Genomic DNA, 13,915 nt, shown 5'->3' on the forward strand with positions numbered 1-13,915 from the left:
TCAGCATGTAGTTTTACAACAAATCTTTCCTTCAAATATGCAAGTCTTATTGTTACTGGAGGGAGATTACACTCTACTTGTAATGAAACAATAGGAGTGGTTTTTAAATGCTCCAGTCACAACGCGCATGCACTTATTTTGAATTTTTTCTAAAACTCTCTCATAATTTTTATGGTCTGAAGCAAAACACATAAACCCATATTCAAAATGACTTGCGAACTAAAGATTTTAAAGCATAAGTAATATTTTGGGGTCAGCCCCCATTTTGTACCACGCAATGACTTAAGGATATTAAAAGCTTTTATTTGGCTTTGACTTCTAAATGCTCAGCATATTTTTTCCAGATAAATTGTGACAAAATATGACACCCAAAAACTTGGTATCTGTGACTATTGGCAGAGGTGTATTATTATCTATATATAAAAAGAAAGTCGTGTTAGTTACACCACTATAACTCAAGAACGGCAGAAACATATTTTGCTGAAAATTGGTCGGGAGGTAGCTTAAAGCCAGGAGACGGACATAGGATACTTTTTATCCCGATATTCCCACGGGATAGGGATCAAATCTCAAAATAACAACCGCTGGGCTTAGAGCCGTGATTTGTATGTGGGTAGCTGGTCGTCTAGAATAACAAATAGGTTACTTTTTATCCGATATTCCCACGGGATACCTAGGGATAAAATCTCGAAATAACAATCTCGGGGCTTAGAGCCATGAAATTTGGTATGTAGTAGCTGGACCTCTGGAATAACACATAGGTTACTTTTATCCCGATATTCCACGGATACCTAGGGATGAAATCTCGAAATAACAATCTCGGGGCTTAGAGCATGAAATTTGGTATGTAGGTAGTTGGACCTCTGGAAATACACCTACTTAGTTACTTTTTATCCCCGATATTCCACGGATACCTAGGGATAAAATCTCGAAATAACAATCTCGGGGCTTAGAGCCATGAAATTTGGTATGTAGCCATATCTTAATATTATTATGAAAATATAGATATACAGATAGTGTTTAGCGAAGAGAAAAATTTAAATCGGTTGCAAATAGGATTTATAGTGATTTTTTGAAAAATCTATAAACATGTCTCTTTTTCAAACGCTTTTCTCTATGCAGCAAGTATGACGGTACTGCGTGTGACGTCACATGCCAGTATGTCTTTCTCTGTCTAATCTTGAATTTCAAACCTTTATAACTTTGTTATTTGAAAAGGTAGCTTAAAAATTGTTTTTCTATTCTATAACAGGCATTGTGTAGTTTAATATATAAAACATATACAAATAGTCAAATACCGTATTGTTCACATTCACAACACAACCTCAATGAAAACCACAATATAAATTTTTGGAAATAATAATTATAATAATGGTGTCCTAACCTGACTTTGTTTTATTTAATCCTTATATTCTAATAAACTTTAACGTAATGTTTATTTATACTCATTCAGTTACGTTAGTAAAATCCTACATTGTAGCTAAAGTTAACACGACATTCATTGGTTGCCTGTTAAGTAGGCGGTACGAAGTTCGCCGGGACAGCTAGTTATACAATAAAGAGGGCAAAGTAGCTTTAGATTTTAGACCAAAAACGACAACTTTAGACTTCGATGGATTTAACTGCGAGATTTAAATAAGAGAGGTAATTATGGAGTTTTGTTATGCTAAGTTTAAGTTATTTATTATTGTGTTAGAATTATTTCCAGATAAATATACAACAAGGTCATCGGCAAATTGTAAATTTTTGATATTAGGACCCATTACCAAATTTAAGCGACGTATATACAGAATGAAGATCAGAGGGGATAAAATTCCACCCTGACAAACTCCTATGGAAGATAGTCGAGGACCAAACAATTCACCATCATATTTCACAAAACTTTTCTACAAGATAGAAATTTTTGAATCCACTGTACAACTTTAAGTGGAATACATATATTTAACAGTTCTGTACATAAAATATCAATATTTACATTGTTAAAAGCACCAGTAAAATCAAAAAACACTGAAATAAGTTTGTTGTTATTTTGATGCTTTTCAGTATATCTATGAAACAAAGATATGCTTTCACGTGCTGAACATCCTCTACGAAAACCATACTGATTGTTTGAAGCAATCCATTATGTTCTACATAATATTCAAGACGCTGCTTAAGTAATTGTTCAAAGACTTTTCCTGCGCATGATGTCAATGTTATAGGACGATAAGAGTCTGGATTAAAACCTAGGTTTGTCAGATTTTTAATATGAATGATGCAATCAGTTGTCCATTCAGGTGGTATGTCGTTTTTTGTCCAAAGTGCATTGTAAATATTTAGTAAAATATCAGGACAAACTCTCTGGCAGTTTCTTGAACATCATATATGGAATTCCATCTAACAACGAAGTTGTCGCGAACTGTCGCGAGAACATCAAAACTGTAAGTAGAGACACATCTTAATAAATTTGTGTGCTAGTAACCCTACTGAGGGATGCTAATGTTGGTACGATTGCAGGAGAATAAAATGAATAGAAAAAATAATAAGCTTGACCAGGAGGGTGAGTTTTTGAAGTGCCTGGAAAGTCCGGCTGAATTTCAACACCTGCAGTTCAGTGAGTAATTTGTCTTATTGAAAATATGAATGGGCAATCAGAAGACAAAGCATATAAGTAAAGTTGAATGAAAGCAACCGAAATGGCACAGAATATTGAAACATGAATTGAATGTAAAAATGAGCTCGAAGTGCCAGGCTCTTGGTGGCTTGGGATGGACTATAAGGGGAGTTGGGAGGTCCTCCGAAGGAACCTGAGGGTTCCGTTGCTGAAAGGAATGTGAGTACTTTAAAGGTACACATTCCTAGTTGAAAGTAAGATGCTTTGTTTACTGATATACCTGAAATCTAGACTATTCTAGACTAAATACTTTGTCGCTATAGATTTTACTGTGAACCTAGGATTACTCCGCGACAAAATGGTGGAGATGCTGGGATATGTAAGATTAAATTATCTCAAAACGAAGAAAAATAGTGTAAGATGTTCTGTTCTGTCAGAGTTGGAAGGAAGGCGCGTGACGAATTAAAATCATGGCGCTACTTTCATAAGATATATGAAGGTTGAAGAACGAATTTTTCGGCACGTGACGAATTTAATCACGCTGCTAGGTACTTTCCTATGCGTAGGAAAAGTGAATTAAGAATGTGAATGCTCGTGACGAATCTAATCACGCTGCTGCTTTCCTAGGTTTAGGAAAGAAAACCCTGGAAAATCGAATTTGAGGGCATGTGAAGAATTTAATCACGATACTCTCTATCATTGATTTAAGTAAAGAATTAAAAGGTTCGTGACGAATTTAATCACGGAACCGTTCTCTGAAATTGACTCCAATTCTGACGGAAAATATAGAAAGTTGAGAAACAGAACATGAAAATGAATTTGAAAGTCATTATTTTTTAGTCAAATTGACCCACATTGACAGTTTAGAAACCATTGTCACTATTTCTCGAATATACAGATAGTGACAAGAAGTGAGGTCAATTGTGATTAAAATAAAGTGATCGCTACATTAATTTGTTGTTTTATTTGCGTTAAAAAAAAAAAAAAAAAAAAATGTGTCGAATAAATATAATTGTCATTTCAAACTAGTCGTGTGGTTGCACCTTTAGAAATTTCACTACTGGCAACTCCAACCGGAACACCGCTATCCGACCAAATGTAAGTTGTCACAGTACAGTACTGTAATTACAGGGATTTGACGTTGAGGACGCCAATTTTCAATCGGGCCGTGTAACACTTTGGCCTAGTTTCCATAAAGTTTGTAAATTTGCAAATGTCGTATTTCCGGAAAATATTTTCTGTGATTGTTTTGGTTCACTTTTTGTTGCTGTTTTTTTGAAGCCTTAACAACGAAGTAAATTGTGAAGTTGTTACATGCGTAATGCAAGAAAGTTTTCTCTTTGGCAAATCGCAAGAAATTATAGAGGTAAGCAAATTTTGTTAGCGTCCTCTTTCCAAATTTGAATTTTCTGTGTGTAAAAATGGTGTAAAAGGAAGAATAACAAATGTAAAGGAGATTATTATAGTACTTACCTACTAATTACGTGTCGTCTCATTTTTACAACAAAATACACGATTGAAAATTTTAGTTTGAAACGAGTTAATAGTAGGTATGTCTAATAATGTTTAAAATGTAAAACTGGGAACCCAGTTGAAGGCCCTTGAGGCCGAGGAAACGTTACTGTTTACGTATACATCCAAAATACGAATGCCTCTGGTTCAGTTTACGCGTAACAAATACTAAGTGAATATTTTGAATATAATTTTGAGTGAAGTGAATATATACTGAGCGGCAAAAGATCCGTCCCTCAAATGTATGCAATAATACGTAAATTTGTATTAAGTGGGCCGGGTTTTGTGCTGATAGGTATATATTAAAACATGAAAATTATATAAACTCCTTAATATGAAATTTTACAGTTGCGTCATCATGGAAGAAACGCTGAAGACTAGATTGAGTCTCATAGAGTCTCACTTGGACAAAATACTCAGAGAATCAACCAAGTTGCTCAATGAGTCTAGAACACAGGGGGTCAATGTGGATGACTTAATAAAAACAAAAATCAAACTTAAAACTGCTATTGATCGATACTCCTGTGGGATTAACCATTATATGGAGAAAACTAAAGTCCCATCTGATGAATTGATTACAACATCTACAGCGAAACAGTTAGAAGCTGATGATGCTCTGACTGAACTGGAAGCTATACTCGTGATCCACACAACTGAAAAGTCTGCATTCCAAACACACCACTCCAAGTTGCCTACGCTTCCCCCTCCAAAATTTTCAGGTGACATTCTTCAGTTCCACCAATTTTGGGATAAGTTTCAGGCAACAATTGATAAAAGGAACCTGGATGATGTTGACAAACTGAGTTATTTGATGGCCTCGCTGGAGGGAAAAGCGTTGGAAGCAGTAAATGGATTAGACATATCGAACAAGAACTATGCTATAGCAGTGGAAGCTCTGCAACGGCAGTTTGGCAACAAAGATCACCTGATTGATGCTCACCATGAAGCCCTAAAGGATTTGGTACCAGCTCTGAACCAGGATGATTGCCGCCACACTTTGAATTCCATTGAACACCACCTCCGGGTCCTAGAAACTCTAGGAGAGGATGTAAATGGCAATCATCTTAGAACTACTATCAAGAGCAAGTTTCCAGATCAAACATTATATGAGCTAAATATGGCTTTGGATCCAACACAGAATACTGTGCCGGAAATTAGAAAAACTTTGAATCGAATTATTACTGCATCGGAGCGTACAAGACAGCCCACACCAACAGTGTCTTTCAAACCGCCAATATCATCCACAGCGGTACTACAAGTAGAGCATAAAGTCAGTAGGGGCAATAATAAAAGACAACAAATATCAAACAATTATAAAAGAAAAAATCCAGATTCTTCAGGCCCAGTCAAGAAAAGATCTAAACCTAGTTGCATCTTCTGCAATGAAGCTCACTACAATAACGAATGCACAAAATTCAAAACAGTTGTTGATAGAAAAAATAAATTAGGGAAACGGTGTTTTAGATGTTTCCGCATGGGACATTTTGTGAGCAATTGTAAATGGAAAAAATCATGCTACAACTGCAAAGGAGATCATCACCAAGCGTTGTGCCCAAAGACCAACTGCAACGGTGACCCTACAAAACAAAAAGAATAAGGCAATATGCAGACTCCTCCTAGACAGCGGTAGCCAACGCAGTTATATTACCACAAAAATGGCGAAAAGATTGCAGCTTGTTGCTGATAAGGAGGACCTGTTATTAATTTATACTTTTGGATCTGACACACCTAAAGAAACTTCCAGCCCATCTGTAGAAGTTAATGTAGAAACCAAACGTGGTATCACCAGAAAAATACAGACTTTGGATGGGTGCTCACCGGCAGTGCTGATGTTTCAGAAGAAAGAGAAGGAATCTTATCTGTTGTCACTTACTGTCAGTGCCACGATCCGGAACGCCTCTACTTTGCTCTACCAGATCTTCCGATACGAGACACAGATATGAAGTTCCTATGGGCGCTAGAGAGCATTGGAATCACGGACTCTGCTAAAACAACACGCGAAGAAGAAGCTGTGAAGCACTTCACTGAAACTGTTCAGTATGAGAATGGCAGATACCAGGTCAAATGGCCCTGGATTGAATACCCACCAGTTTTACCAACTAATTTTGGCTTAGCATACGGAAGGTTGAAAAGCGTTTTTCTTAGACTGGATGAACAGACCCTGAATGAATATAAAACCATTCTTGAAAAACAACTTTGCAATGGTATTATTGAAGTCATTGATCCACAAACGGTGAATGTGAACCAGCCGAAGACTCCGGTCCACTACCTGGCTCATCATATGGTGAAAGTTAAAGGCAAAGATGGAAGAATCGTGTATGACGCGTCTGCTAGAGTCAAAGAACAACGAAGCCTGAATGAATCATTGTATAAAGGACCGTCTATGCTGGAAGACCTGGTCTCATTGCTGATAAAATTCCGAACAGATAAAATTGGTATAACTGCAGATGTCGAAAAGGCGTTCCTACAAGTAGGGCTTCAGAATGCAGACAGAGATGTGACAAGATTTTTATGGCTGAAAGATACCCAAAAGGAAGTATCTGAAGACAATCTTCTCCATCTAAGATTTTGTCGGGTACCTTTCGGTATCATATCGAGCCCATTCTTGCTTACTGCTACCATACGCCATCACTTGTCAATAACAAACAAGGAGCTCTTACTGAAGGTCGCAGATAGATGCTACGTGGATAACCTAGTCACAACTGCCTCGACTACATCCTCAGCATGTGACCTATTTCACGAGACAAGAAAATCGTTTCAAGAACTCTCTATGAATATCAGAGATTGGATATCAAATGACAATGACTTCATGAAGACGATACCAGAAGAGTTGCGAGCGAAAGACACCAAAGTCACGAAAGTTCTAGGACTGATGTGGAACCTAGAGGATGATAGTTTGCAACTGAAATTAAATAATCAAGTCTTCAATGAAATTAATGAAGCTAGTGAGAACAAGAGGAGTGTGCTAAGGACGTTAGCCTCTTTCTACGATCCTTGCGGATTTTTCTCACCTTTAGTTTTGCCAGCCAAAATACTGATGCAGGACCTATGGCGACTGAAGTTAAGTTGGGACTCTCCTTTGCCAGACGATCTGTTAACCCGCTGGAAATCCATTGTTACCATGCTGCAAACTGCAAAGGATATCCGGTTGCCACGTTACATAGGTCTCATCTGCTCGGCCGATGAAATTGTAGATCATGAATTGCACTGTTTTACAGATGCATCGAAGCATGCACACGCCGCCGTAGTTTATATTAGAACAACCAGCAGAACAGGCAGCAAAACAACATTACTAATGTCAAAATCACGTGTTAACCCAGTGAAGGAGAAAGAAGACCTCAAGATACCAAGACTGGAATTACTTGGTTATGTCATAGGAAGTAGGCTGTTGTCCTACGTCAGAAATACCCTAGACATACCTGTGAAAAAGCAAGTTTTGTGGACAGATAGTTTGGTTGTGCTAAGCTGGGTGAAATCAAACAAGTTACTACCACCATTTGTTGCAAGAAGAGTAAATGAAATTAAACAAAATCCTAAATTAACAATGAGATACATAAACACGGAGCAAAACCCTGCAGATGTAGCAACAAGACCTGAAATGTGGTCACAAAAGAAATTGCTTTGGCTTCAGGGGCCTACTTTTCTGTCAGACGCAAATACACCATGGCCTGATGAAACACCACAATGCTCGTCAACCTCTTTGGCGGCGGAGGGTCTGGATGTGGAATATCCAGAAAGGCCAAGAAATTCAGATGAAAAAATAACGCAAGAGATGGAATCAAATAATGAGAACATAGTGAAAGAACCTGGTGATCCTCAGCTCCAAGAAATAATTAATTTACAGAGAGAATACTTTAGTGAAGAAGTTTCAGGAAAGGAAACTCATTTGAGCAGAAATTTAGGACTATTTCTAGATGTTGATGGCCTCTTACGTTGCAAAGGAAGAATGACACACACAGATTGGTCATATGAAATGAAGCACCCCATACTTCTTCCCAAAGACAGCAACTATACAGCAAAAGTTATAAAAGAAATACATGAGAAAAATTATCATGTGGGAGTAGCTCATACCTTAAGCATCATCCGACAAAAGTTCTGGATACCACAGGGTAGAGCCCAAGTTCAAAAGGTTTTGAAGAAGTGTCCACAATGTGTGAAACATGGCGGTGGACCCTATGCACTACCTCCAACTCCAGCCTTACCACCTGAAAGAGTAACCTTCAGTCAGCCCTTCACATATACAGGCATTGACTATTTTGGCCCTATGTATGTAAACACACAACAAGGAAAGAAGAAGAGGTGGATTTGTTTGTTCACCTGTCTTGTGGTAAGAGCCATCCATCTAGAAGTAGTAAATGATTTGACTGCCCAAGAATGTTTGCTCGCTCTGAGGAGATTTGTGGCTTCAAAGGGAATACCTACCAGAATAGTTTCTGACAATGCGCTGCAGTTCAAATTGACATCGGAAGTCCTAGGAGATGCATACTGTAGTCAGAATAACATCCATTGGAAATTTATACCACAACTCGCTCCATGGCATGGTGCCGTGTATGAAAGACTGGTAGCGGTGGTAAAGCATTGCCTAAAACGAACCCTGGAGAAACATTTACTGGTAGACAGTCAGCTGATCACTGTGATAAAAGAAGTTGAGAATGTCTGCAATACAAGGCCATTGACGTATGTAGGTACAGAACTAGAACACATCTTGACACCAGCAGACTTCTTATCACTAGGAAAGTGTTTAGAAATTGAACTTGAAGATAGCCACATTCCAACAGCAAACACATCTGCAAAACAAAATCTAATTGAAGGTTGGAAACGAGGTCAAAGGATCATGTCAGAATTCAAATCAATGTTCATTGGACAATACCTATCCAGCTTAAGAGAAAGATACCGCCATTCCCACAAACAACCTCGAGTGAAATCTAAAAGAGTGCCTCGTGTGGGTGATGTGGTCCAGTTGAAAGATTCAGTAAAAAATCGTGAAAATTGGAAAGTTGGAAAGATCTCTTCTCTTGAAAATGGACCTGACGGAGAATGTAGAGTCGCTAGAGTAAAGATTGGTAATACTGAGTTCACCAGATCTATTGGACATCTTTACCCATTAGAAACAGAAATTATAGAAGAGCGTGATATGGAGAAAATTCAAGCTGAAGAGCATGTGAGTGAACAATCTCAAGACCCTGACCTTGAAGATGAAATGACAAGGCCGGATGGTATTCCTCTAAGGGAACCGATAGCTGAAAGAATAAGAATGGATCCAAACAATTGGTCCCTGGTGGAGGAACATATAGAAAAGGAACAACAGAGACCAATTGTGCAAACAGATTCAGTTAATTGTTCCAGTCCTTTAGGTGAAGTTATCAAGCCACAAGTGGTGGACCCGGCAGGCACTGATTCCAATAGGGAATCAATTGAAATCCAAGGTGGAAATGAAGTGGAAGGGCGAAGCAGACGAGAAGCGGCCATTAGAGCAAGAACTAAAATTGCTGAGTGGACGCGCCTTCTCATCGCACTATTGAAGTAAAGACCTCTTCCTGCCCTCGGGAGTGTCGCGAACTGTCGCGAGAACATCAAAACTGTAAGTAGAGACACATCTTAATAAATTTGTGTGCTAGTAACCCTACTGAGGGATGCTAATGTTGGTACGATTGCAGGAGAATAAAATGAATAGAAAAAATAATAAGCTTGACCAGGAGGGTGAGTTTTTGAAGTGCCTGGAAAGTCCGGCTGAATTTCAACACCTGCAGTTCAGTGAGTAATTTGTCTTATTGAAAATATGAATGGGCAATCAGAAGACAAAGCATATAAGTAAAGTTGAATGAAAGCAACCGAAATGGCACAGAATATTGAAACATGAATTGAATGTAAAAATGAGCTCGAAGTGCCAGGCTCTTGGTGGCTTGGGATGGACTATAAGGGGAGTTGGGAGGTCCTCCGAAGGAACCTGAGGGTTCCGTTGCTGAAAGGAATGTGAGTACTTTAAAGGTACACATTCCTAGTTGAAAGTAAGATGCTTTGTTTACTGATATACCTGAAATCTAGACTATTCTAGACTAAATACTTTGTCGCTATAGATTTTACTGTGAACCTAGGATTACTCCGCGACAGAAGTATCCCTGCGTGAATATATTGCAGATTTCAATTCTTCAAGGGTAAATAAGTTTATGAGATAATCATTGTGCGGGCTGGAAGGGGATTCAAGAGACAAACTACTTACATTTTCCACACTATCAGGAGTATATTTTTGCAAGAAATCTAGAATCCATTCATGATTACTATTAGAGTGTCGAGGAACATAAGTTTTATTGAATTTGCGCATGAAGCGCCAAATTACTGACAATGGAGTAAACCGATTAAAAGAAGTGCAAAGATCAGCCCAAGAATTTTGTCTTTCTGTTTTAATAACAAGTTTTTTCTTAGCTTGGAGTTTCTTAAATTCTAGGTAATTTTCTAAAGTAAAATTTTGTTTAAAATTGATGTACGCCTGTTTGGAGTTTTGAACAGCTGTGGAACATTTATCATTCCACCATGGAAGATTAGATTTTTTCTTAGATTTTCGAACAGTACAAAACGATTAGGACTATTTGTCATGGGACTGGGACCTTTATGATTCGGTATGGACTCTGTGACAGCACACATTAGGATATTCGTGAACAAATTGTAGGCCTCAAGGGCGTGTAAGAGTCGAACTGAAAGTTATTTAACTTACACTCCACCTTCTCGGCATACATTTGCCAATTCACCATTTTAAAATTGGGGTGAGTGGGCAAATGTACTCCATTTACGTTATTATTTACAAAATTATTTACATTGTTATTTAGAACCAAATTGATTATTCCAGGTAGATGATAACTACCCAGAGGATCGTCGTGAACTGACCAAGTACAAAGAGGAGCCAACGATGGAGAAACTATGGCTAGATCCAACGCATTAGGACGCCAAGTCATAGAGCCCACAGTAGTGGGTGTACCATCATTTAAAAGTACCAGAAAATTATCATCAACAACATCTAACACAGTACGACCACGTGATGAAGTAGAACAACAACCCCAAGACGTGTGATGAGCATTAAAGTCTCCTGCGATTATCATGGGTTCGGGTATAGATTTAATGAAATTTTCAAATTTTGTTTTTTCAAAAACTGGGTTGCAATTTGTAGGGCTATAAAAGCTTACTATACTAATTTGTTTACTATTAACAGATATTTGTATACAAATATTTTGAAGAGAGTCATCAAAAAATGTGTTAATTTTGTTATATGCAATACTATTATGTATCAGAATACATACACCATTATGTTTGTTACCACAATCATTGCGCTCTATGTTAAACCCAGGGACCTTTAGCCTCAGATGAGGCTTTAACCAGGTTTCGCAAATGATCGCAATATCTATATATTCTTGATATAAAAAGTTTGTAAATTCGTGCCTATTGTGGAGTATACTCTGAGCGTTCCAATGTACGATTTTGAGGGCGTTCATTATGCTTTAGATTGAGCGTTCCCTCTTATCGTACCTTGGAACGCTGCACGTATTGTTTCTGTATTTATAGGCGATTCGTTTTTATTAGCTACTAGCTTTATGATCACTTGCGTGATCATATTTAAAAATGATTGAGATTTAAGCATATTCTCTAAGTAGGTTTCAGCTGTCCTAGCAGCTAGTTGGGGGAAAGACTTTTCATTAAATAGATCGGCATAGGCTGCAGTTCGGGATTTGATTTTGTTTTCTTCTATTTTGTTTTTTTTAATAGGACAAGACGCGGAAATTGCAATATGTTTACCCTTGCAGTTGGCGCAAACTGGATTTTGTTTGTCGGCGCCACAGGCCTTATAATTGTGATTTTCGGAACAGATAGAACAAACCTCATTATTTTTGCAAAATTTAGCAATATGTCCAAACTGTTGGCACTTTAAGCATTGCTTAACTGGAGGGACATATTGCGTCACCTCGTGTCTCCATGAGTCCAGGTACACGTACTCAGGCAGCTGGGTAGAGGCAAACGTTACTGCGACAGTCTGCGTGGGAATATACGCGACCTCGCCCCCATCTGCCTCACCCTGCGCATGAATCGCCGCACCTGGATGACGTTTCGTGAGCTGCCGATCATTGCGAATATATTTTTATTCGATAAACCAACTGGGACAGATTTTACAACTCCAGTAACTTCTGTGTCTGCTGCGGGGATTGAGGCGTTAAGCCCCAATTCGTCTAGGAATTTATTGTGACCTAAAAACGTGTTGGCATTGTTTGACAAATCGAATGTTATAGCCACTTTATATTTATTCATAGGCCTCAGATGTAGCACTCCCGATATGGCGTATTTTCTTATGGCCTGGGACAAGTTTACTTTATCGCCATCCGAAAACGGCTTGTCGGCGCATTGGTGTGTGAGGAACACAACGAAGTCTCGCCTCTGTGAATTTTCTGGATATTTACGAGAAATTTGTTACCTTGTACGGCCTGTACTTATCTGCATCGTTTTCATAATCGGAGTCCTCGGCGGAGGACCCTCTGTCTTCAGCACCTTTTTTTTTTCCGTTTTTTAGATTTCTCCCGTCCCATTATAGCTTATGTAATATTTACACACTTATCCGTAAGTATGTACAGATATTTACACCTAAAAATATACAATATATACAAATTATTAATAATTATAAATATTTCTTTTGGAAATTCGCGCCTTTCCCTCTCCAAGGTTCCCGTTTCTTGGATGTTTAATTTTTGCAGCACGCTCGTTTCAGAAAGACAAAAGGGTACAGCCCATACAGACAATTGGCTGTACGGACTCATATATCACAAAAATTGTACTCTATGGGTTAAAGTCAAATTTTCAAGTCAAATTACAAATCAAACGTGACATTTTCAATTTCTACTAAAAATTACAAAAAAATATACAAAATCGAAAAAAACTTAAAAAAAACATTTGAAATTGCTATCTAATCATCTTAAATATTGTGTACTAGTGTGTACTAATGGCAGGAATTCAACAGCGGGTAACATCGTCGCATCGTATATCAAAAACGAAATCAGCGCATAGATTCGGAAAAACTGTGTGTTGTAAGTTCTTAGTACTTTTCTTAGCCTAATTAAAATAATTAAATAATATAATGCTACCTAGCATTGCTAGTATAGGTATTTGTTTCATTGTCTGCTGCAGCATAGTGATGGGCTATGTTATGTAAAATCGATCGACTGATTCTAAAGCCCGAATCGAAATCGGCTGTTTCGTGATTCCGTGACAAAGAGCCGTTGTGCTTTAAATTTATCCCTGAAAGAATTCGTTTATCGTTATCCCGTGGAAAATATGCAATTTTCCAGAAGAGTTGTCGCTCCTGTCCTTCCCATAGTGTCTCAAATATATTTATCTTATACTTTAAACAGGCAATTATGAATATAAAGTATACACACACCAATTATTGTACGTTTATTTATGTATTTATTTTGGGAATCTGGGAATAGACTCAAGCAGAAAAAATGCTATGAGGAGGCTTTCGAGGGCGAACAATCAATCAAACTTGATCTTATCTTTGGTAAATAAAACGCGTGTTTCAGATTATTAAACACATTTGTTTTTTCTTTATAGATATCTGCCACCAGGTTCCTGTACAACAGAGGACGTACTACGGCTACCTGTTCTGCATTAAATGCTTCCACAAGTATATTTGGTCATCATCCACTCAATCATCCTGCACAACAAGGGACTATCAAAATTGGCTCAATCACCATGAGTCCGTGATAAGTATCAATAAATCGGTTTCAAAGTCGAGACAAAGGATTTTTTGAATAAAACCTAAATTTACTTCAT

General features: G+C 37.9%; 2 protein-coding genes and 1 pseudogene across 2 annotated transcripts; 2 read left to right on the plus strand and 1 right to left on the minus strand.

The window, feature by feature from the left end:
• The first annotated feature begins 4,646 nt into the window (after positions 1–4,646).
• Positions 4,647–5,702, plus strand: LOC141443755 (uncharacterized). The gene has a single exon (XM_074109106.1). It carries the CDS (start codon positions 4,647–4,649, stop codon positions 5,700–5,702), a length of 1,056 nt encoding a protein of 351 aa, XP_073965207.1.
• Positions 5,703–6,040: 338 nt separating this feature from the next.
• LOC141443835 (uncharacterized) lies at positions 6,041–10,680 on the plus strand. The gene is made up of 2 exons (XM_074109203.1): positions 6,041–9,686; positions 9,763–10,680. Exon 1 carries the CDS (start codon positions 6,045–6,047, stop codon positions 9,630–9,632), a length of 3,588 nt encoding a protein of 1,195 aa, XP_073965304.1. The 5' UTR covers positions 6,041–6,044; the 3' UTR covers positions 9,633–9,686; positions 9,763–10,680.
• Positions 10,681–10,786: 106 nt separating this feature from the next.
• LOC141443756 (uncharacterized) lies at positions 10,787–13,915 on the minus strand (annotated as a pseudogene).

This window comes from Choristoneura fumiferana, chromosome 28, assembly GCF_025370935.1.
Source record: "Choristoneura fumiferana chromosome 28, NRCan_CFum_1, whole genome shotgun sequence".
Taxonomy (NCBI): domain Eukaryota; kingdom Metazoa; phylum Arthropoda; class Insecta; order Lepidoptera; family Tortricidae; genus Choristoneura; species Choristoneura fumiferana.

What these genes read in the sequence shown, in the direction of transcription:
- LOC141443835 (XM_074109203.1), top strand. Translation starts at nt 6,045, where the DNA reads ATGAAGTTCCTATGGGCGCTAGAGAGCATTGGAATCACGGACTCTGCT.
- LOC141443755 (XM_074109106.1), top strand. Translation starts at nt 4,647, where the DNA reads ATGGAGAAAACTAAAGTCCCATCTGATGAATTGATTACAACATCTACA.